General features: G+C 41.7%; 2 protein-coding genes across 7 annotated transcripts in view; both read right to left on the minus strand.

The window, feature by feature from the left end:
* Positions 1–485: 485 nt before the first annotated feature.
* Positions 486–6,470, minus strand: COX6C (cytochrome c oxidase subunit 6C). Its single transcript, XM_085221473.1, has 4 exons — positions 6,313–6,470; positions 5,532–5,659; positions 3,336–3,474; positions 486–620 (listed from the first exon to the last, which is right to left on the minus strand). Exons 1-3 carry the CDS (start codon positions 6,380–6,382, stop codon positions 3,355–3,357), a joined length of 318 nt encoding a protein of 105 aa, XP_085077599.1. The 5' UTR covers positions 6,383–6,470; the 3' UTR covers positions 486–620; positions 3,336–3,354.
* A 7,941-nt stretch (positions 6,471–14,411) lies between these two features.
* The window catches only part of RGS22 (regulator of G protein signaling 22), a 66,193-nt gene continuing 56,597 nt past the window's right edge, over positions 14,412–24,007 (minus strand). For 4 of the 6 annotated variants that reach the window (XM_019614169.3, XM_085221474.1, XM_019614168.3 and 1 more), the window contains 3 exons: positions 23,055–23,154; positions 22,175–22,285; positions 14,412–19,813 (listed from right to left, as the gene is read on the minus strand). In XM_019614169.3, the coding sequence (XP_019469714.2) occupies positions 19,794–19,813; positions 22,175–22,285; positions 23,055–23,154 (231 nt within the window). In that variant the 3' untranslated portion in view covers positions 14,412–19,793. The remainder of the gene's footprint in view (positions 19,814–22,174; positions 22,286–23,054; positions 23,155–24,007) is intronic. The other 2 variants (XM_085221475.1, XM_019614171.3) reach the window with 1 other exon arrangement.

Raw genomic sequence — 24,007 nt, forward strand, 5'->3', positions numbered from 1 at the left:
AGCCCTTTGTACATCAAATACATGTGAATACACTTGCAGTTTAATTTCCCAATTGAGTTACATACCATGTACAAGAGTGGTCATTTGCATACTTTCTAAGTCTTGATGTAACACTTTGCTGCTGTAAGGAAGACAAAGCAATGACAGCAAAGCTATGAAAGCTGACTGATGCATTTCCAGAATTCCCAACAATTTTTTTCATCTCAATGTTAGTTCACTTATGAAGGCAGAGACCCTTCCAGAAATCCAGCCTCTCCCTTCTCTTAACAACTATCACCCTGCATATTCCCATCAGCAGCAAAGACAACCTAGCCACCATTGTTTAAGAACATACTTGATAAAATTTGGGATCTGGACAAAATGAAGATGCAAACAACTCCCAGCAGACAGAAAATGAGCCTTAGGTCTCTAGCACAATTTATGAAGACTTTCCACCACTCCTTCCGGTATGTAAGCATTCTGACCATTAATGAAGACAATTAAGCTTCGCTGACGTATGTATTTTATTTATTGAGATACATTAGAGCACATCATATGCTTTAGTACATTACACTTTATAATTCAGAGAACACGTAAGGTTCAGTCATTAGGTCTCCTTAGGCTGAAGGGGATCTGTGGATCTGCAAGATAAAAAGAAATTAAGTTACGCTGGACAAACTTCATACTCCCAGTAAAGACATTAGTAGGTAGGAAAGCACAGCAATAGAGAGAAATGTTTATGTGGTAGTTTAGTCTAGAGGAATTCCCTCGTTATTTCCTGACAGTTTAAGATTCACACACCCTCCATGTGGCAAACAGAAGTGAAACATGGAACAAATCAAGAGCTGGAACAATCCTGCACAGCACGTCAGATTCACTATACATGCAGCACTGATAACTGAATCAATCTTGCTAAGGGCCTGAAAGAGAAAGGAATGCAACTTTCAGAGAGAAGCCAGAGAGGAAACAAGTGGTGTAGGCAACCTACCAAGGAAGGAAGAAAACCAAATTCAAATTGCTTCTCCACATTATATTGAACACAATCCAACACCAGCTGTGTTCCAGGACAAGAGTCATGCAAGTGGTTAGCACCAAATTCTTAGCTTGCCCCTTTATTACATTGCGGAGCACACTCTAGAGGTAGGACACTCCCCAGACCCATACTTAGTTTCCTTTATCAGTACCTTCACACAGTCTGTGCCAGTAGCTGAAACTGTAAATCCATGCACAAACACTAAGTCCTTCGCATCCCAGCAGGAACAAAGTCGGTGCAGCATTCCAAACAAGCACCTTTACTAACAAATTCCCCTCCCCATGTACCATCTCCTCAGTTTCAGGGGTAAGCACCGATTCCAGTGTGAGTACTAAATGAAGTTAAAGCATTGTATTTATGCCCCATACAGAATATATACCAATAAAATGAGAGCAGCTATAGAATATGCATGACCACTGTACCCTTTAGGTAACAGTACAAAAAACCCATCAAATTCAACCTCCAACTTCCATAAATAACATTTAAATTTCTGAGGGAAATGAAAATGTCTTCCATCTGTTTTGTGTACTTGTCCTTCTCACAGACTTTTTAGACTATTTGAAACAGTGGCTTTGTTCGCTCCTTCCTCCTACTATTCTGTAGAAAAATACAAATTCTTACGTAAGCGGGAGAAGGAATAAAAAGCACCAGCAATTAAAACAAACAAAATGACATATAAAGATTTATCCTTCACATTTTCTTTTGAGACGGTGCAATTAAGGAATGGGAGAAATGTTTAGGAAACATTTAATTTTAACAGGTGCACACAATGTGTAACTTGATTTTTCTAAGCCCCAAATGGGAACATAAGTAGAGGGGAGCTCTACTCACACAGAAAAATCCTGTTCATGATTCCAATTAAATATTTAACATGGATCACTGTTGACAGTGTTTGTTTCAAATGGTTTTACCACCAGATGGCCTTTCCGAACACTCTGATGAAGGCCACCTGACTAAAGAATGCAATCCAGTGTCTAGGAAAGTTAGAAAGTCCTTATTTGTTAGCAAGGACCAACCGAGAGGCAGAATTAAAACCAAGTAAATTTGTCATTTTGTTATTTACCTTTTCTGGAGTCATTACCACTAGAGCACAGGCACTCTTTCCTCATGGGGAAAGGAAAAAAAAAAAAGATCTGTAGAATGACTTAGATAGTTGGAGCTCTGCTTCTGTTACACAGATAGGTCTAGATTGTCACACAACAAAACTTCTTGCTAACAGTATTAAGTACAAATGTTTTATTCAATCTTGCTGCTTTAAGCAAACAGGCTGAGAAAATCCAGCTGGACAGGATAATTAGAGCCACAGATTATCACGTAATGATCACAATATGAAAACATTCCAAAAGAATGAAAAAGCTATCATCCCAGATTAGTCTGGAGTCATTTTAAGAGAAGCAGAGAACTCAGGGTCAGAAATCCCAATGAAAAAGGGGGGAGGAATTTTTTGTTGTCACATCACGAGCCTGTGCAGTTGGCTGTGTGCTTATTAATAACTGTAACAAGGTTGAAATCAAGACTTTTTCCCAGTGTTACAATAAGAAGGAAGAAGAACGGAGTTTGGCAGTGCTCGTACAAAAGGCAGCGCAGTAAGCACTGTGAAAAGAGAACCCTGAACAAAGTTCTATTGCTGAATGCAGCAAGGCAAAAATCTGAATCTCATTACACAGGACACTGCATGCTAGAGTGGTTTTTTAAAAATGCACATATTCACATGCATTTAAATATAGGTATTCAATACATGCATGTATGCATGCTTCCCCTCATGAGTAGTTATCTTTCCCCTCTAACTAGCCCCAAAAGACAAAAGGATGTGTGGAACCTGTCTCTACTTCTCACATAGAGATCCACACAGCGAGGGAGAAACAGCCTTTCCATTTTCTCCTTCACTGTACCACAAGCACCACAAGTAGTGCGTTTTGATAGCCCAGAGTTAAGCAATTCAAGATGTGACCACATCAATATAATAGTGATAGCAGGAAAGTCTTACGCGAAAGCTTTGCTTCCTCTCCATGCAAGGACAGAACTGTTTGGAACACTGTTGCATGAGGAGGGAAAGGCCTGACACCACTCTGCAGGTCTGCTGTAGCTCACACATTTTATCACCCAAAAGATATTCAGGAGATTCCCATTCTGCCCCTACTCCCTCTTCTCAGTTCCTATGCTTCTTCATGATTTCATTACCCACAGCTCTCATGAAGAGCACAACTGTATCTTGTTTTCCTTGAAAGCACTTTTCTAACAGAAAAGGAAGAAATGCAAATGGGAGCACAATGTTTCACTAAAACAATCCAAACTTCTCTTCTGATACAGAGTAGCTTATTACCTGGAAATGCAGATTATGGTCATTTGGGCGGTGCAGACTCAAACACACCAGCTGCTCTCATGGCTTCAAAATCCTTCATGGGATCATAGTTTTTATAGAACTCTGCATAAGCTCTTTTTCTGGGTTCAGCAACTCCAAACTGGAAAGTAACACACAGAAAATTAAAGCTTGCAAAGCTTTACAGGTGGCAGTGGGTTTGCTTGGTTGGCTTTGCTTTCTTGCTACCACTGCTATGATTTTAGCAGTGGGTATCAGTCTGAACAGCCTCAAGTTCAGTGATAGAAGGTAGTAAAAGGTTGCCTTGTTCCCATTCAAATCCACAGTTCAGGCTTCCTGACTGTTGGTCTGGAAAATAATGTCACAGTGAAACCTTAAAGAGATAGCACATGACATTTTTAAGATCCAGAAACACTGTCTATACTGGTAGCCAGCCTCTGATAACACAAACTGTTATAGCAAGTTCTGAGTATGCCTCAGACATACAACGGACAGCTGCACAACTGTAACTCCATGTCAAATGGCATCCCAAAATAATTGACTACCGTTCAGCTACACTGCAGGATAAACTATGGAAGTCCAGTAAAATGCTCCTTGGGTACCCACTCAATTGAGGCACAAGGATACGCTCAAAAAGCCAAAAAAAAGTCTGAAGGAAAAGTCAAAGTGGGTTTGTCCAACAGCAGTGAACAAGTAACAGTAAATTACTACTGACATCAGTTACTTGTTCTAAACATGGTCCACTGCCTTCCTAAAGTGTTAAAGCCTAAAGTAAGGCTGCCACATGAGTATAGAACCACAGACAGTTGAAGGACATTGCAAATTTCATCACAAACAAGCCTGCCTACCTCTCATCAGATGTGTTAAGTGGATGCTGAGCATGAACTATGCGAGCTTATTGTTTCTAACAGGCGTTTGTTGGTCTCCCCAGAGTCTGACAGTGCTGATTTTGTAATAACCTGACATTAATTTTGGATCACAGACTCATAGAACAGCCTGGGTTGAAAAGGACCACAATGATCACCTAGGTTCAACCCCCTGCTATGTGCAGGGTCGCCAACCACCAGACCAGGCTGCCCAGAGCCACATCCAGCCTGGCCTTGAATGCCTCTAGGGATGGGGCATCCACAACCTCCTTGGGCAACCTGTTCCAGTGCATCACCACCCTCTGCATGAAAAACTTCCTCCTAATATCTAACCTAAACCTCCTCATCTCAGTTTAAAACCATTCCCCCTTGTCCTATCACTATCCACCCTCGTAACAACCGTACCCCGTCCTGTTTATGTGCTCTCTTCAAGTATTGGAAGGCCACAGTAAGGTCTACCTGGAGCCTCGTCTGGAGTATATAAATGCTGCTAATAGTGCATGCATACATTCAGGAGGTGAAGCAAGATCCAGTTCTTCCACAAAATTTATGGAATTTATGTTTCCTAATTCCCTATGATACAAATGTAACAAGCAAGATCCCAGAAGTACTTTTTATCTTTATCAGAAGGCAAAGTACCAAGCAGGATTATTCTGGAAACACAAAGTTCCATTCCTACATGCTGCTTCAAAAGAAAAAAGGCCACAGTAGTTGTCCCACACCTCAGCATAACTGGCAGCCTTTGTGGTTTGCTTATGAGTACCGTTTTCAAAGTCAGTCTAAAGATAAAGTAAGAACTCTCAAATGTCTCTGATACCGTGACAAAGTCACAAGCTATCTAAAGTTAACGTGAGGAGCATCGCTTCTGTGAAATCGTCACAAGCACTCTAGGACAAGGAGGCTTCAGGTTAAACTGTCACCAACTGTATGATTTCGAACACAGCGTAAGGCATCAGGTTATTCAGATCACTTCTTCACATGAAGATTACAAAGACTTATTTGTGTTCTGGGACACGTTTACAGAAATACATTACTAAAGCTTTCTGGTGAAAAAGCTCAATGAGGCAGCATCATAAATTTTACGCTCCGGTGAGGCCAGTTTATAACTGAACGAATCGTGATCACAGAATCAGAGAACCACTAAGGTTGGAAAAGACCCACAGGATCATTCAGTCCAATCATCCACCCACCACCAATAGTTCTCACTAACCCATGTCTCTCAACACAACATCCAAACGTTTCTTGAACACTTCCAGGGTCGGTGACTCCACCTCCCTGGGCAGCCCATTCCAGTGCCCGACTTGTGATCTCACCTTGTACAAACTGATCTCACCTTGTACAATGCCGCACATCCGAGAGACACAAAAAATGCCCCAAAGAGGTGAAACTTCATCCGCCTGGCCAAAAGGCGGCGCATCTGCGGCTTAGGCAACAGCGCGGAGGACATGCTGACTGTATTTCCTAAAAGAGCAAACAAACAAACAAAAAAAAAAAAAAAGGAAGAGAACAGTGAGACAAGAAGTTCTACTTCAATAAACCTTCTGTCACTTTGCTTGAGAAAGGTCACAGCCTTCTGTGCCGCGTAACAATCATCGGCACAAGATAAGCACAGAATCCCTATTCAATACTTAAGGGGCAGCATTCAAGGACAACGTGACGGTGAGGAACCCGGGTATGCCCTTATACTCTTTCCAGCCGGCGCTCACGGCAGCACGGCTGGCCCTGCCTGCTCCATTTTCTGCCGGACCTCCCACTCCATGCCCTACTAAATACGTGGAGATAGAGAGGAAGGCATCCGCAAACCGCATCGTTAGGGCAACCACGGCGACCCGGCCCCGCCCCGCGACCCTTCGAGGCTCAGGCACACCGCTGTGACGGGACGGAGGGCCCGCAGCGCCGGGGCCGAGTTCAGACGGGCCTCGCCGTGCTGCCTCTCTCACAGAAGACGCCCGCCGGCGCAGGGCCCGTCCCCGCCAGCCCGAGGGACGCGCAGAGGTCACGGGCTGCGGCGGCGGAGTGGCGGCTGGCGGCCCTCAGAGAGAGAGAACGGGAGGAGCTCCGGGCGGGAGAGGGCCCGGCGGCGCGAGGAGCGGGCGGCGCGAGCGGGGCCTCACCTCGGCGCGAGCCCACCAACGTCCTTCCGCCCTCCGGCCGCGCACCCCCTACGGCTCCACCACTGCGCATGCGCGGGTAGGGCCTCCTCGCTACGGCGAGCGGTTCGGCTCAAAGCCCGCCTTGCGCGCGCGCTGCCTGCGGCGGGGCGGGGGGGAGCATTGGGCAGCGTGAGGGAGGGATCTGCGTGGTTCTGTGGGGCGGTTCTGTAGGACGCCTGGAGTGATGCTGCTGTGCTGAAAGGGTCCGTCCTTCACCTCTTTCCCTCAGACAAATGGCCGTACTACCAGAATACATGAAATGACATTTACAGGGTGTGCTAAGAACAAACAGCACACCTAGAAACAAATTGAGCTATTTGTAATCGCAGAATTGTGAGAGTTGGAAGGGACCTCTGAAGATCGTGTAGTCCAACCTGCTGCTACTGCAAGTTCCCAAGAGTAGATTACACAGGGAAGTGGCCAGGCGTGTTTTGAGTATCCCCAGAGAAGGAGACCCACAGCATCTGTGTGCAGCCCGTTCCAGGGCTCTGTCACCCTCACAGCAAGAAAGTTTTTTCTCGTGTTCAGTTGGAAATTCCTGTGTTCCAGTTTGTGCCCACTGCCCCTTGTCCTGTCACTGGGCACTACTGGGAAGAGCCTGGCCCCATCCACTTGACTCCCACCCTTTAGATATTTATAAGCATTGATAATCCTTTCTGTAGATTCTTTCTTTGTACCTTCTCAATCTTGTGTTTTGCCTTGGGTTTCCACATCACCACCTGTGTGTGGTGGTGTCACTGCTTTTATTCCTGGTAGCCTCCATGGGATTTACACCAAGTGCAGTAGATGCACCATGAAAGCCCAAAGCCCCCTGTGCAGTGAGGCATTTGCTCAAGCCTTACACACCTCTGCCAAAGCCAGGGGATCATGACTGCAAATGACAAAGGAGTAGTCAGCATGGGTTCACCAAGGGGAGGTCGTGCTCGACCAACTTGGTGGCCTTCTATGATGCTGTCACATGCTGGGTGGATGGGGGAAGAGTGGTAGATGTAATCTACCTTGATTTTAGAAAGGCATTTGATACTGTCTCCCACGACATCCTTATAACAAAGCTGAGGAAGTGTGGGATAGACGAGTGGACAGTGAGGTGGGTTGAGAACTGGCTGACTGGCAGAGCGCAGAGGGTCGTCGTTGGTGGTGCAGAGTCTGGCTGGAGACTTGTAACCAGTGGTGTCCCCCAGGGGTCTGTGCTGGGTCCGGTCTTGTTCAACATCTTCATCAATGACCTTGATGAGGGGATAGTGGCCACCCTCAGCAAGTTTGCTGATGATACGAAGTTGGGAGGATTGGCTGACACGCCTGAAGGCTGTGCTGCCATTCAGCGAGACCTGGACAGGCTGGAGAGCTGGGCAGTAAGAAACCAGATGAGGTTCAACAAAAGCAAGTGTAGGGTCTTACACCTAGGGAGGAATAATTGCATGCACCAATACAGGCTGGGGGGGATGAGCTGCTGGAGAGGAGCTCTGCAGAGAGGGACCTGGGCGTCCTGGTGGACGACAGGTTGGCCATGAGCCAGCAGTGTGCCCTCGTGGCCAAAAAGGCCAATGGCATTCTGGGGTGCATTAAGAAGAGCGTGTCCAGCAGGTCAAGGGAGGTGATCCTCCCCCTCTACTCTGCCCTGGTAAGGCCTCATCTGGAGTACTGTGTCCAGTTCTGGGCTCCCCAGTACAAAAAAGACAGGGATCTCTTGGAAAGAGTCCAGCAGAGGGCCACAAAGATGGTGAAGGGCCTGGAGCATCTCCCCTATGAAGAAAGGCTAAGTGAGCTGGGTCTGTTTAGCCTTGAGAAAAGACAACTGAGAGGGGACTGATCCAGGTTTATAAATATCTGAGGTGTGGCGGCCATAGCGGTGCGGCCAGTCTGTTTTCAGTGGTACGTGGAGACAGGACGAGGGGAAACGGACATAAGCTGCAGCACAGGAAGTTTCGCACGAATGTGCGTAAGAACTTCTTCACGGTGAGGGTGACGGAGCACTGGAACAGGCTGCCCAGGGAGGTTGTGGAGTCTCCTTCTCTGGAGATATTCAAGTCTCGCCTGGACGCCTACCTGTGCGACCTGGTGTAGGGAACCTGCTTTGGCAGGGGGGTTGGTCTCGATGATCTCTAGAGGTCCCTTCCAACCCTTTCAATTCTGTGATTCTGTGATTCTGTGATATGGATCCTTAAAACTGGAGAGAAGGGAGCTTTGTTTGAGATAAAAAAGGAGTGGGTTGATAGAGAAATCACAATCACAATAAGTGAGGGGAGCAGCCTTTACAACAGCATTTCTGAACTGAGAAAATGTGCCATTTCTCAAATGTGTCATTTCTCAAAGTGAATTAAAGTTTGCTACCATAATTGAGACTGAAATGAATTGACACTGACATGAAGAATGGCTGTTGAGGATTTTCTCAAAAAGCCAAATGTTACTGACATCATGCAGAAAGAATGACAAGATAGAGACACGAACTGATCATATATCTGCATCTCTGTCTGTACACCCGTGTCCAGAAGGGCACTGCTGCTGCTGAGCAAGCAGGTGCTGTCATTGAGCGTGAGCAGGAGGGCTGGCTGGAGACTCTGCAGAGCTAGTCTCCCCCCCACCCTCCCCCCGCCCCATTACACAATGCAGAAAGAGGATAAAATTTTAATTGGAACAAAAGCATAGCAGGCTTTATGGCTGTTATGATTATAAATTACATATGAGGAATTTTCCTCTAAATGACAGCCTTCGTGAGACAATGTTTGGGTAGATGGACCTAGGTCTGCATATAAGGAAATCTGATGACTCTTTGCAATAGCTTACTTCATGGCTGGCCAGGTCATTAAATTCTTTTCTGTGTGACCAGTTTCCCCATGTGCCTGAGATAGTGCTGGCTAGACATCTTTGTGTTATAGCTGAGATGCTAAATGAAGTGCTAATTGTTATTATTCTTTGACGTCATTACTGTGGAATATAGAGCCAACTCCTTATTGTTCTGTGTAAAGGGCAGCTCAGGACTGTGCAAATATGGGTACAGGATACACTGGAGGAAGAGCCATGGATGAGGGACAGTGGTAACCAGCTCTACTAAGTCAGCACGCAGGAGTTGCTCCCAGTCACTCCTGTTTCTGGGCTTTTATAAGGCTGAGTGCCTTTCCAGACCTGTGCTGACTCCATGCATCAAACTGCATCAAAGCAAATAAATCTCGTGAAAACGCTCAGGCGTACACATCACAAGAGGACAGCAGCTATCTCCTTCTCAGTCCACCCAGAACTGGGGCTTCTGGCACCTGTTCCAGTTGGTTTTTGTTCCTAAGTATTAGGACTGTTTGTTTAGAAAGTGCTGCAGTTCCAAAACAGAGTCTGCAGCCCTATTTCCTCCCCAGACTTCTGTAGCACCTGCAGTGTCATGTGCTTCCTCATGGTGTCCTTGAAGGTCATTTTTGAGGAAAGCAGGCGTTATTGCTAAATCATTTCTTGCTTATGACACATTGAAATTTTAAAGAAAGTTTACCACTGAGAGAAAATTTAGGCAGTGAATCCTTGTCTTTTCCACAAAGAGTGCCAGCTGTGATGCTTCAGATTGTGCTTTCTGTGGTGTGGCCTGGAGCCGACTAGGAACAGGACTGTGACTGTCAAGTGATTTTGCATATGACACAGAGTCTTTAGATATTCATAATCTGGATCAAATTAGAACCAAAAATCTGCTGGAAAAAGATCACATGGGACATCAGCAATTCCCTCAGCCAGCCACATTCTTGAAGAGTTTATTATAATATCTACCTCTCTATCCCAAAAGGAAGAAAAAAAACTAAATAATGCTGGTTAGAAGCTATCTGCCACATATGGAAATGCATACATTTGTGTTCCACCTCCCATTCCTGGGCCAGAAATTAACTTTTTAAATACCCTTTCGCTGCAGCGGTGTGGACATCAGTCAATAGCAGTGTTGGAACAAACAGAGATACTGTGGCACAAGAAGATATTTAATAAAATTGGAATGGCAGCTGTTCAAAAATTAAGGGTGAATCAATTATTCCTAAATGGAAAAATTCAAAATTAGCAGGGGAAAAAAATATTTTCAGTTTTCCAAAAGGGCATTATAAACAAAGGAGAAAAAAAGTTCAAATCAGAATAAATGGAGCAGACAGGGATTTCATAAGCCTTTGTTGATTTTATGCATGCTTCTGAAGTAAAAAAATCTCAAATAAGCAGTTTCTCAAGCTTAGTCCAAGCCATAAAGAGACAGATTTTGGAAATTTTATATAGATATATAGTGAGACAGTTTGGTACCATCACGAGTTCTATTTTTTAAAAAGAGATTGCTGTTTCCCAGTTGCCAACTTGATGTCAAGTCACAGCTAACATCTGCATTCACACCTGACAATGAGAAAACACACCACGCTCCACAGCATAGACATTAACATTCATGTGATAGTTCTTCTCTTTTTTCCCTTCTCTTTTTTTTGTTCTTTTTCTCTTTCTTCCTCTTTCTTTTTCTTTTCCTCTTTCTTTTTCTTGTATCATTCTTACCTAAAAGCTTTGCTTGGACAAACTAACTTGCCAAAAACATGCTACATGATCATTTGCTTTCTTAAGAAAAATTAAAAAAAACCACACACCCACAGAGACAGCTCCTTCCAATCCACGTTCCTTGCTCGAATCCCTTTGAATGATGCAAGGGTTGTTTTTTTCCTTTGGGGTTTTAAATGTTATTTAGTTTGTCTACAGTGGAAACAAAGTCATCAAAACCAATGCTTTTATTCTGTTTCTTTGCTCTGTATTTGCTGAGAGATGTATTATTCTAAGGTGTCTCTTTTCCTTATCCTTCTTTTTCCAGGTAGGAACCTGTAGAATTAAACCACCTTAACAGATAAATTTCTAATCTTCCATTTAACCAGTGAAGGTATGAAATCATGGCATGTCACTGTTGCAGCTTCTGCAGCCCCATCTCAGCAAATGGCAGCCCTTCAAGTGGAGGCTATGAGCATCCCAAGCCTGGGTTCAGCTCCAGAAAGCATCCCAGGGAAGAGCAGTACAGGAGCAGAGTTCCTCCTTCTGGAAATGAAAGCGAGGACCACAACGCAAGGACAAAGTGCAAGCTTAGCTTATCACACTCCTTTCTGAAGCACAGTTTGGTTGATGTGCTGTAACATGGTTTTGTTTCACAACATCATCTACAATATGGAAGCATTATTGTACTAAGGCATTGCCAGCATGTCCTTCCTAGCAGTCCCAGTGAGGGCATACATGCAAGCATGTGGTGCATGTGCCAGTACTCTCCTTCTTCATTATAGATGTTTTGCGGTAAGTCCAAGGAGAAGATGCATAGATACCTTTCAGTAGCACAAAGCTACTGAAACAAGCAGTTCTTCATACCTTGATAGGGTTTGACTGGACCACTGGTTAACTTTTATTTTCCCTAATCCTGAACAGCAACCATCAGACCTCTAGGAGAGCAGAAAGTTGCCAATTACTGCTGTTTGAGTAGCTATTGTTCTGTTTGAGGAATTAATCCTGACAGACAACTAAGACCAACTAATTGACTAGTGTGGCAGAGTAGCTGTGAAGAGGAAAAGCCTCCTTCATATAGCAGACCACACCTGCTCTCCACCAGCCGCTACCTTTGCTTCCCTTAGATTCATAAGTTCACCCCAGCCAGCCATTGCTCCGTGTGCCAGAAGAGTGAGTTCTCAAAGGGAAGCCTGGCACAGTTAGGGACTGCACCCTGAGAGAGGGATTCTGCAAAACATGCTCATTCTGCCAAAAAAAGGCTGGCCGTGGTCATGCTTCAAGTGCCACTTTTGCAGTCATTTCCTGTAGCAAGTTTTTAAATCTTTTTCTCATAGATTTATAAACTTCTCATTCAAAGTCTGGTTTAATTCTTGTTAAGGTAATGACATGGTAAATGTCTGCAATGACCATCTGGTCATTGGCATCTGGGCATCTCCGTTGTCCACCTCATGGTGTGCCTTGTATCACCGTGCTGCAGTCGTGTCAATGGAAATACCATCCATTTATGAGAAGAGAGTTCATGAACATGATTGAAAACAAAAATAAAATCACAAGCACCCCGAAGATGATGTATTTGTTGACCTATTTATGACCTGATGAACAAACTGTGAGCCTGAGAGTTTGTCTGTTGTTTCCACTTACATCACCTGGTCTAATAAAAGATACCACCTCTTCCTAAAAAATGTCATTGCTATTTTTTATTCTGGTGTTGGAAGATCCTGTCAACTTACGATAGCTATATTGTTAAAGGTTCCATAGCTTTTATGTGATATCAGATGGCACTGTAAATAAAACAGATCTTTTTTACAGTCCTAACTTTGGCTATCCGTGAGAAGAGCAGCTGTCAGGAAGTCTGGCTACAAAATCCCCAGAGGAGCTAAAATCCAAGTCGGGTTGTTGTCCCAGGTTTGAAAGGTGAGGCTCAGTCAGAAGTGTACAGTATCCAGAAAGCAGTTGAATCATGTTGGTGTTTTTTTAACAAACTTGTTATTGACATACATTCTTAAAAATATGCTTGCTGAAACCAGCCTGTTTCAGCTTTACTTTTTTGTTTCGACATAATCTAATTAGGATGTAGTAGATCTCACATTTCTACTACATTGAAATTTTTGAGCTTCATTATGAACAAAACTGACAACAGATAACAGCATAAATGAGTTTAGTTAAATATATTCTGATTAAATAAGCTCAGGATAAATTTTCCTAAGACCAATTGGCCATATTCAATACGGCTTTACATGTAAATGGGTGGAAAAATTGCAGCATTTTTCCAAGCAGGAGGCATGAGATTACTATAATCCATAGCCTCCACTGCAGTATTAATTAGCATGGCTCACTAACCAAGGATGTAATGTTTGTAAATGAAACTGTAGAAGGGCATCAGTAAAGAACAGGATGTTGAAGCCAAATGGAAAACATGAACCAATAAAAAGGCTGAACTAGCTAGAAGTGCAAGCTCAGCCTTTGAAGTTAGTTCAAGTACTGCATGCTTTAATTTTGGTGTAATCTTATGAAGGGGGTACAAACAAGAACTCAGAAACAGATTTTGTAACATTTGGCCCAATTGTAGATGAATCAGTTTGTTGATGGTTACCAACAATTGCACTGCCAGAGAAGCTGTGGTCTTTGTTGAATTAGACTGAATAATTGGCTTCAGTGGGAGTTTCGGGTGCAGAGCAAATGAAGTGTCATGGCCCTTGACTGTCGTAAGATTCCTTCGCAGAGGCTAAGGGTTTGTGTTCAGAACAACCTGAGTATGGATTTGGAGAAAATAACTCCCTCAAGAGTTCATCTACTCATTCCTCTGCCCCAGCGTGTGTCTGAAAATACTTAGTTGTTCCTGGCAGATGTGCATACCTTATCTGTTTTTAGTACCCCTTTGATGACAAAAGGATACTCAGAGCTCTCTGGGTAGTTTGTTCCGATGCTTAACTGTTGTCTCAGTACACAATCCGTGATTAGTACTACACTGTCTTGGCGAACCCAACCAAGCCCGTGTATTTTTGTGTTTTTATCGCGTTTCAAGTTGTTTTAGAACATACTTTCATGTGGAGCTGCAGTGACAAAAAAAAAAAAAAAAAAAAAAAAGCTGTTTCCTTGGTTTTTTTTTTTTCAGGGGGGAAAAAAAAGGGTTTTATGTGGTTTTGTCACTTGGAGAGCGTTCTGAAGGCTTGCTAATGCCAGGTGCCGAGCACCTCTGGAGACACAAATTAGGGGTATATTTTTCAAGATATTAAGCAGATTTCAGGATCAAGCAGCCAGGAGTTAGGATGATGGAAGATATAGCTGGAAGATGAACACATATATACTCACTGTTTTTAGATCAAGTATTCAGCTCATTAGCTTGAAAATACTACTACTACTTATCATAGTCTTTAATGAGTGGCCCAACATATGCTGTTAATTATGACTTTCTCATTTGAAAGAATAAAAAGCAGGAAAAGTTAATTTTTTCTTTCATTTGCTTTCTAAGCCCAAAGAACTCCTGAAAAATGCACTTATTTTCTCTTCCCAGCAGCCGTGCAGACCTCTGCAAAGAGCCACATGTCTCAACAAAGAAAGCATAAGGACTCCATCCTCTGAAATGCGAGTACAAAATGAATCATTTTAATGAAACAAAAGACATTCATTTTCAAAAAATTATACAGAAGCAACACAGTGGAAAACTTTATTAGGAAAAAAATGATGTACATCACGCTTCAGTCTCATGTCATTATGACAGTAAAATAATTTACTGAAGTGTGGTAATTTTATACATATATGTATGTAGTAAATATATGCGAATGAACACATGAATCAGTGAAGTAGAGATTTTTTTAGATACATACACATACCTACACACATAAATACATATCCAAAATGGTAAAGGTGTACATTACTCTAGAGATGTGACAGATATTATTCCCAAAATAGCTTTGTCAGGGATGAGTGCTACTCAAACCAGTCAGGGTTAGGGGCTTACAAAACCAACACCAATCACTTGGGTGTGCAGCTGAGATGAAATCCGTTTGCTTGCCTGCAGGTGAAAAATACAAAGTATGCTAAAAGCTGGTTGGTTGTATTTACTGAGCCACGGGCACCACAGACTATTTTAATGAACATTTCCAGTGACATCTCCTTATTTACTGGCTTTGACAGATGAGGAATATTGCACAAGCTATTGTGTGCCTGCGCATTCCTTGAGTGTGATGCTGTGTTTTTTTTTTCTTGTCTTCTCATTTGTTTCATTTAACTTTCTCATTAACGACACAACTGCTTTGCTTTGTTAAAATCCCTCTTCTGAGAAGAGAGCGTTACTTTCTTTTTAAACTTCTTGCCAATAGAAGTTTTTCAAACGCATATGGTCCAGAGGAATCGTGTACGAGATCATTTTAGAGGAAAAAGAAATATCTCAAATTAAAAGCACAAATCCACTTACTACATTTGCTTTTGACTTGAAATGAAAAGTTAACATGAGAAGTGCACATAGTTCATCAGCATACTGAACAAATACATAATTAACATGCGGAATAAGCAGTGTTGTTGTCAACACTTTCACATATGTTACTATGAAACTTAAATATATTAATTTAGTTAGAGAAATAGAGGAAAATCCAAGTAAATGCAGCCTGCGCTTGAGATACAAGTCAGCTTGGCTAAATGAATATTAAAAATGAGAGAATCTCATCAATTGACTGCCTTTAACATATTATGACAGCTTAATGGGTCCTGCATAATTCCAATCTGCCCTTACACTCAGAGAAATTATTACTTGGTGGAGAAGTATCCATTGTGGCCATTGTGTAAATGCTTTATTAAATCACCAGTAGAAATAAAAATGTATGGATTCATTAGAAGGTAGATAGAAAGTGTAGATTTCAGTGTTTTCTATTAATCCAGCGTGCAGGACTGACAGAACTTTGTTTGAAGGCCACACAATAGAAGGGAAAATAAAAAAAAAACTATATAGCAATACCATGTGGCTTCTGAATTGGGAACTACAGTTTAGCCTATTAGACATGGATCTGTTCCAAAAGTGCACATTCAAACAATCATGCATGAAGGACTTAGAAACACAGATGTGAATTATAACTCTCTGAAATCCTGGGAATGTTCTAAATCAGGCCATTAAAGGTAGGCTTGAACTGGTGAGTACAGATCCAGATCTAAAATTTTTGTTCAAACCTGTCTTTCCCTGATGTTTTTACAACTACTACTGAATGTATTTAAACTAACAGTGTTCCATAAGCTTAGAAAAGAAACATATAGCCCCACCTTAGCTGAATTCAGGTGTGATTCACAAGGACTAAAAGCACTTCTATAAAAAGGCAGAAGCAAAAATCATCGGTTGAATGTAATGGGCCAGTTTGAAGAGGTCAAATTCAAGACGGACTGCTGCAGCTATGTTAGCATTATGCACAGTGATCAGCTGGGCCTAGTATTTCACATTAGAAACATAAATAACAAAGATTATATTTTCTAAATTTGAGACAGAAATTTGATGTACCTGATCTGTTTTCAATCATTTTTACATACACACACATAAAAAAAGCTCAAGGTTTAACTAGAGTAGTAGAAGGCTGAGGCTGGACATCTCACAGTGTGCAGGTGATAGAAAACAGATAGAAAATGTCCCCAGGTCTGTAATACTGTATGAGACTGAAGGCACAAACAGAGCTTAGTGCCTAAGAATGCTCCCATTGATAGTACCCTAAGAATCAGTCATGAAAAGATGATGAGGGCTGTGGAGGCACTGGCACAGCAACACTGTACAGACACAAATGAGAAAGCATTCTGCTCCTTTCTAAATGCTCTGGTGACCACCACTGCCAGCACACTGGAAAGCTACGATAAGTATGCATGTCAATGACACCATCCAGCACTGTATGTCTTCAGGAATTTATCTCACAGTCTGATGCTTTGTGTCATGCTGTAGCAGGACAGAAGTCAAAGCAAAATGTATGGAGGCCTTAAGCGGGTAGTCACAACTTACACTGATACCAGAAGTATTTCAGTGATCAGTTTCAAGACTGCACCATTTATGCTAAGCTGCGTCTGGCATGCAAAGACTGTAAAATATTTTAATAAACATGCCAGGTTTGATGAGAGAGAAGTGAAATACACAGTAATAGCATCTAAGTGTAAATATTTATGAATACAAATGATGGCTTAAAAAATTGCAAAATAGTTCCAATATGCTGCATTTCTTGGGAGTAAACAACAAAAGTCTGATTAGACTCTGTATTTTATTAGGTTCTGTATTTTGAACTCCACTAAAGCATAAAACCAAAACCATCCAGAAAAATTTCTACATTTGCAGGTTTCTAAAAATATAGCTGTTTTTATTGTCTGTTCTGAGCAGAACTGTTCTCCTACAGAGTGCTGTAGATTTCTAAAATTCCATAGTATACATAGTTAAACTAAATAAGGAATACATTTTTATTTTTCTAGAGGGAGAGGTGCTAGATTTACTGAGTGAAGCTTTTCTAGACCTTTAAAACTGCTGAGTTCACTTTGGTGGTGGACCAGCAGCCTGACAGGGAGTGTATCTCAAGAATAAGACCAAATGGCAATAGCTGTGTAAGCGAGCGTTCTGATGTGACGTGGAATGATTCTTTAGACCAAAGCCATTTAGTTTGTCCCTATACCTGGTCAGTTCCCAGGCTCTCTGCTGCAAGTGGCAGTACTCACTGTTTGACTCCCGGAGAAGACACTAAAAGCACATTCTGTTTCAGATGTAAATAACAATAACGGGGCATCCAGCTTTGCATGAGATTTAATTTGCATGAGATTAGATTTGGTAATGCAGAAAAGAGAGTCCCCTTCTTTTAGTATTTCCCTGCTCAGTGACTCTATTTTTTCTTTAAAAATAAATAGGCATCATTATATGACACACATTTCTAGCATTACTAACTGATGTGATCATCCATGGTCAATAAATCTATACACACATGTATGTGTGCATATTTATTTCAGTTAACATGGAGACATCTGCAAACTGGATTGAGGGCTATCATTTACTTGCAGAACTTTGAAATTCTGCTCACTCACTGAAGTACATGAAGTACACAGTGTGTTTTTGATTATGTTTGTTTTTAAGTGATACGGTATTAAGCACAGTAACTGACTAGGACAGCAGTTTGTGCAGGGAGGTCTGGTAAATTTTCATTAACAATTCTGTGGAGTGAAAACATACAAGGAGTTATGTATTCTGTGACAAATATCCGGATGATATTTTTAATTTTATAAGTATGATTCAAGTAAAATCTACCAGCATTTTCTACATGTTATTTAACTGTCTCAAAATGCTATGAAGGCAAGGTTACAACAAAACAGAAACTGACTGCCATGCTCCAGCATTTGATTGCATGCACTCCACTGACCACAGCAGCAGAAGGTGGCTGTTCACGTGTTTTTCAGACTGACATACATCACTGCATTTGTGGCATTTCATGATGATTCTTTGCTTTTCACATTAATGAGTGGTAGCCCACACAGCACCAGATGTGCTCTGCTCACTGCAAGATGCTGCATTCCACTCTCCTCAGATGCACTGAGCGTTAAAGTTCAGTGCATCTGTGAAATTTGGGATAATTTGAAAAATAGGAATAGGAATTTTACATTTTACTCCCTTCTTGTAGCTTCCACCCAATAAGTCTTTCTCAGGTGATATCATATGAGCAAACAACACAAACACAGAAGAAACACAGATAAGCACGAGCAAACAGTTTCTGAACTGTGGGGAAGTAAGAACTGAATTGATGACTTCCCTTATTCCTTCTTTGAGGCTGTGTGGTCAGGGGAGCTACAGCCATAAAAGTGCAGTTGGTCCTTCCCTGCCAGCCTCTCTAAAGAAAATTCTGATGACAATTCCATACAATACCAGATCATTGTGCTTGAAGAATGAAAAAGACTATCAGTGGACTTAAGCTGTCACTCCATGCTGAAGAGGAAAGCAGTCATAAGTTGCCCTTAGCAGGATGATCTAAGAGCTCCAGGTGAAGGCCCTTGATTTCTGACAACTCATAGAGGTTCCTTCTTCTTGTCCAAGAGGTTGGGAATGGGAGCAGAAGACAATCCCATCCCTACTCGAGGGATAAGTTGTTAGCAACCCAGCAAGCTGGAGCTCACTGATCTTTTTCTTACAGCATTAGATACACGTAGAGAAGACTAAAGCAAATGGCTTTGTGACTGTTGAATGATGTTTAAAATGGTCTGAACAGCCCTGTCCTGCCTAGCAGTGAGTTTTGCCTCTCCCCTTCTCTAACTTCCCAACATAAACTCTTCCCCAGTGTTTTTATAGCTCTTAAAGATTTAAAAGAAAAATAAGGGAGAACTACTGAAGAGCTACGAATTCCTGAAATCTTCCAGTGTATAACACCATGGGAGGAATGAGAGTTTATAAAAGTTACCAGTCAGATCAGTGTCCTGATGTGCTTTAAGACTTTCATGTGGATGAGTCTGAAATGAGGCTGAAGTATACTTTGGAGCAGGAATCAGACAGAACTGCAAGCAAATTACAGTAGGGCTTGATTTTAGGATGGTTCAGATGCCTGATGGATTATTCTTGATGAACATAAGTTGTATGAATCACAGTACTGAGACAATAGCGTGCTGAGACACACTGCTTCAGAGCTGTCAATTAATGCAGTGTTTTATTTTTTCATTAGATTAGGCACTGAAAAACTTGGCTTGATTTCAAGATCTTTAGTACCATGACTACATCATTGTTTTTACTGCACATACTTCATGGAATCTTATTGATTTGAGCCTCAAGGTGTACTATTAAGCAAATAAATGACACAAGAGTCAGTATCACGATCATGTTGAAGAGGAATATAGTGGAAGATGGTTTTTTTCTGCCCTTGACTACCCTCATGGTTCTTAGTAGTAATCCAAGTTGTTGGTTTTGCTCCGGAAGTACAAACCTTGCACACATATAGTTTTTATCTTGCCCATCTGCAGTGAATGGCTCTGCATTTCCATCCTCAGGGGGATTTGAATTTGTCTGCAAAAGGTATAAGAGTGTGATTGCTGGATGACAGCTAGTTGAAGTAGTCAGAACAATTATTCAACAAATGCATCAAAAATTGTTAGAAAATATCTGAAAAACAAGGTGTGGTGGGTTGGACCTGGCTAGCAGTCTCCCAACCAGCTGCTCACTTATTCTGCATGATGAGGGGAGAAAATAGAAAGAAGGAGAGAGAGAAATGTTATGGGTCAAGATAAAGACAAGGAGACTACTAATCATTTACTGTTGTAGTCAAATTAGACTTGAAGTGGGAAAATTAATTTATCGCCTTTTAGAACAAATAATTAGTGATTTAGATAGTGGGAAATTTAAAAAAAGAAAGAAAGAAAGAGGGAAAGAGGGAAAGAGGGAAAGAGGGAAAGAAAGAAAGAAAGAAAGAAAGAACGAAAGAACGAAAGAACGAAAGAACGAAAGAACGAAAGAAAGAAAGAAAGAAAGAAAGAAACATTTCTGTATTTAGGGAAAGCACTTTCCCTCCTCTTTTCCCAAGCTCAAGTACTTCAAGCTCCTCTCTTCCCCTGCTCGTTACCATTACAGGTCACACATAGCCCCTTTGGTGAGGCAATGGTCAGTACAAGGGGGAAGCTGTGGTATGTACATGGCAGTTTCTCTGCCTCTTCACCATTTTCACTCTTTTCCTCTGCTCCATTGTGTGTTCTCCTCAGGTTGCCCCTCCATGAATTGTAGAATAATAGAATCACCAAGGTTGGAAAAGACCTCCAAAGATCATCCAGTCCAACTGTCCACCTACCACCAATATTGCCCACTAAACCGCATTCCTTTGTACCACAAAGCACCTCCTCCTTTTCCTTCTCCCCATTCTCTATTGAACTTGCTGCTCCTTTTGCTGTTTTTCACCCTTTTTATTCTCTCCTCCTCTTTTTGGCTTTGTTTGTCCATTCTTAAACTGCCTCACAGAGCAACCAGCCTAGTGGGCTCAGCTCTGTGTTGGGCCTAGTACTGAGCCTGTCAAAATCAGCTGCGTCCAGCAGCTCCTGCTCTATCTTAGCAGAGACCAGCCCTCCAACCCACTACCAAACCTTGCCATTTATATACAGTGCACAAGGCATGACTTTTTCTGTAACTAAGTGGAGAGAAGCTGTCAAAAGCAGTGGTGGTCTTTTGTAGATATTTTGGCCCACATGCAGTACAAACAGATCAATATGTGAGTGAGGAGAGCTACCAGAGAGTCATGATGGAAAAGGAGGAAATGACTAAAAGCTACTGAGTTATTGGGAAGAGGTGTGGCATGCAAATTTCTAGTGGACTTGGAGAACAGGTTGTAACTAGAGCAAGTGGGAGAGACCTTTCAAACCTCCCAAGACCTCTAGTTTCTCATTCCATTAGCCCGTACCACAGCCTGATACCTGTCAGTTGTGCCTTTTTATAAAATCAAAGTGGGCAAGGGACTGCTGGCTGGCCTGCAGAAAATACTGCAACCACCTCCTAGGGCCCCTTTGAACCTTTTGCCCAACTGGAGGTTTCAACTACAGAGCAAAACTGAAGTCCCTGCACAAGGACTCCTCATGTTGTTATAACTTCATGTGAAGCATAACTACAGCACAAAAATGCATGAAAGCGTAAAGCATAGTAATACCTGCAAATGTACATAAAGTCCAGTGCAACTGGATGAGTTTTACCTGCAGCTAGAGGAGGTGAGAGGGCAAAAAGAGAGTATTAGAAAAGAAAAGGAAAAATGCAGCTTTCTTCTTGAAGCCACATGCAGAAAGTGCTGCTACAGGAAAATTGTATTCAGCATTGGAAAGTTTAGGAGGATGAGGAAAGGCTGGACACCAATTGGCTTAAAATTGAAGTGAAGTACAGAAATAGACAAAGGAGGAACAGAGAGGGAAGGGGGATAACGGAATCAAGTTTTATCATTTTTTTAAGTCTATCTAATTTCAGTAAAGGCTTCAAAAACTCTCTAGCGGATTCTCTGATCTTTTCCTAATAAATCTCTGCTATCCTACTACTTTCTCCCATTCTAATGCTTAATATGCTTCAGCAGAGATGTCTATTGCTAATTCGGTGTCTTTTGCCAGCCTGCATCACTTTTTGCACCTATTTAAAATATTTTAACTGGAAAGCCAAGATAACCACACTTCAGAGACTGCCATTTTGAAAAAAAAAAATTTATCTGGCCAACATTAGCATCACTTGATATGGTTGGAGTAAAAATAATATTGCTTTCACATTGAGACTGTACAGCTTCAGGTCTCACTTAAACAAGATTTGGAATGGAATAGCTTATTACTAATGAATGTTAGCACGGAGCGAGAAAGTTAGCTTTTAAGAATCCAAATTTCAAAGTACACTCGTTAACTGTTTGGTACTCACTTTCTATTTCTTTGGGAAGATCTGAGTGTTTCTTTGAAGTCAGACTATTCTTTGGAGAAATTGTGGAATTTTCAGAGTTTTCAGGCTTTGGGAAGGACATAGACGAGGTACCTGTACAGAAAAAGAAAATTAAAATGATATGAAATTGAATGTTTTAATATCTATTTCTATTTCTAGCCTTGCTGCTAAGTGGAGCTATTCAAACAGGTCATAATATCCTTGAAGAAGATAGTGTGTGGATACTCACAGAAGCACAAGATAAGGTCTCATAAAAGCTCTGAAACTATACTGACAAAATGGTGAAACAAAAGTTCAATATCTATTGTATATGGGTTAATGAAGTACAAGAAGCTAGGAATGTGAAAATTCTATGTAACTCAAACAGTACTGCTGTGTCACAGTGCAGAATGAAGAAATGGCCAATATTCCCCTCTGCAGAATGACCTTTGCAGTAGAGACAATGCTGGTACCATGCAACTTTCACTTTCCCCTTTTATAGAAAACTTATCTCTCAATGTGCTACAGAAATCAAATGTGTAAGAGAGGTAGATACACCAAATAAAAGCAAACAAAGCCCATATACTGAGAGAATTTCAACTAAACATGTCCTTGAACTACAGAATCACAGAACTGTAGGGGTTGGAAGGGACCTCCAGAGATCATCCAGTCCAACCTCCCTGCAAAGCAGGCTCCCTGCAGCAGGCTGCATAGGTAAGCGTCCAGGCAGGTCTTGAATATCTCAGAGAAAGGGACTCCACAACCTCTCTGGGCAGCCTGTTCCAGTGCTCCATCACTCTCACCCTCACCATGAAGTTCTTTTGCATATTGGAGCAGAAGTTCCTGTGCTCCAGTTTATGGCCATTTCCCCTTGCATTATAACCTGTAAATAATGACGAATTTTTCTCCAGATCTTCTTGCATTTTAAGGAGTACTCTCTCTTGCTCCAAGGCTTCTATGTACTTGGAGTAGGACCAGGAAGCCTGCAAGAATCATTAAAAAAATCAGCATCCTGACCACATCACTGGTAGTTCACGGTCCATTTCAACAATGAGATAAAGAACTTGTTTACGTTTTGTCCCATTTGTTGAATAATCTCAGTTATTGAAAAGAGAACTTTTATCATTACAGTACTGGAATCATGTGAAAAATAATATCGCTACAAATGAGCAGATTTCAAAACAGCATGAGATGCAATTTAATAAACTCTGACTTTTTCTTCAGAAACTAAATACAGCAGACTTCTCCTTTCAAAGCTACAGTATTTAGTGTTTTTGAGGACTTCATTTCATCTCCTTGATACATCCCTCCAATGTGCCATTTCTCAAATCACATCTCAAAACTCATTAGCCTCACCATTCTTTCTGCCTGCCCTGTCCAGCAGAATGGTGTTACCCCTAGAAAAGAATTGTCCAGACCTGTCTTTAATGAACTAATGTTGCTTTTAAAAGTGAAACAAACACAGTTCAGGTTCCATGCAAACTTCAGGTCACTCTTCCAAATCAGAATGGGAACTATACTGTTATTTCCTTACAACATGAGAAGTTTGGGGGCCATCTGTCATTTTGTGTCTTAGTAAGTACTTATAGCATAGATTCTCCATTATATTATGTCAGTGTCAGTATAGCTATGAATGATTACTTCATATATCCAAGTTGGAGTGCATATTCTTCACATTTCTGCAATAAAATGACTGCTACCTTTTCACTACAGATTTGATGCATCATTAAATACATTCTGCAACAAGTACTATGTGGCTACTTTTTGTCTCATTTTCCATATAAATACCTGGATTTTTTAAATGAGTTCATCTTCATATTTTGATGCGTGAGTAGA

Source organism: Meleagris gallopavo, chromosome 3, assembly GCF_905368555.1.
Source record: "Meleagris gallopavo chromosome 3, MGAL_WU_HG_1.1, whole genome shotgun sequence".
In the NCBI taxonomy this organism is placed as follows: domain Eukaryota; kingdom Metazoa; phylum Chordata; class Aves; order Galliformes; family Phasianidae; genus Meleagris; species Meleagris gallopavo.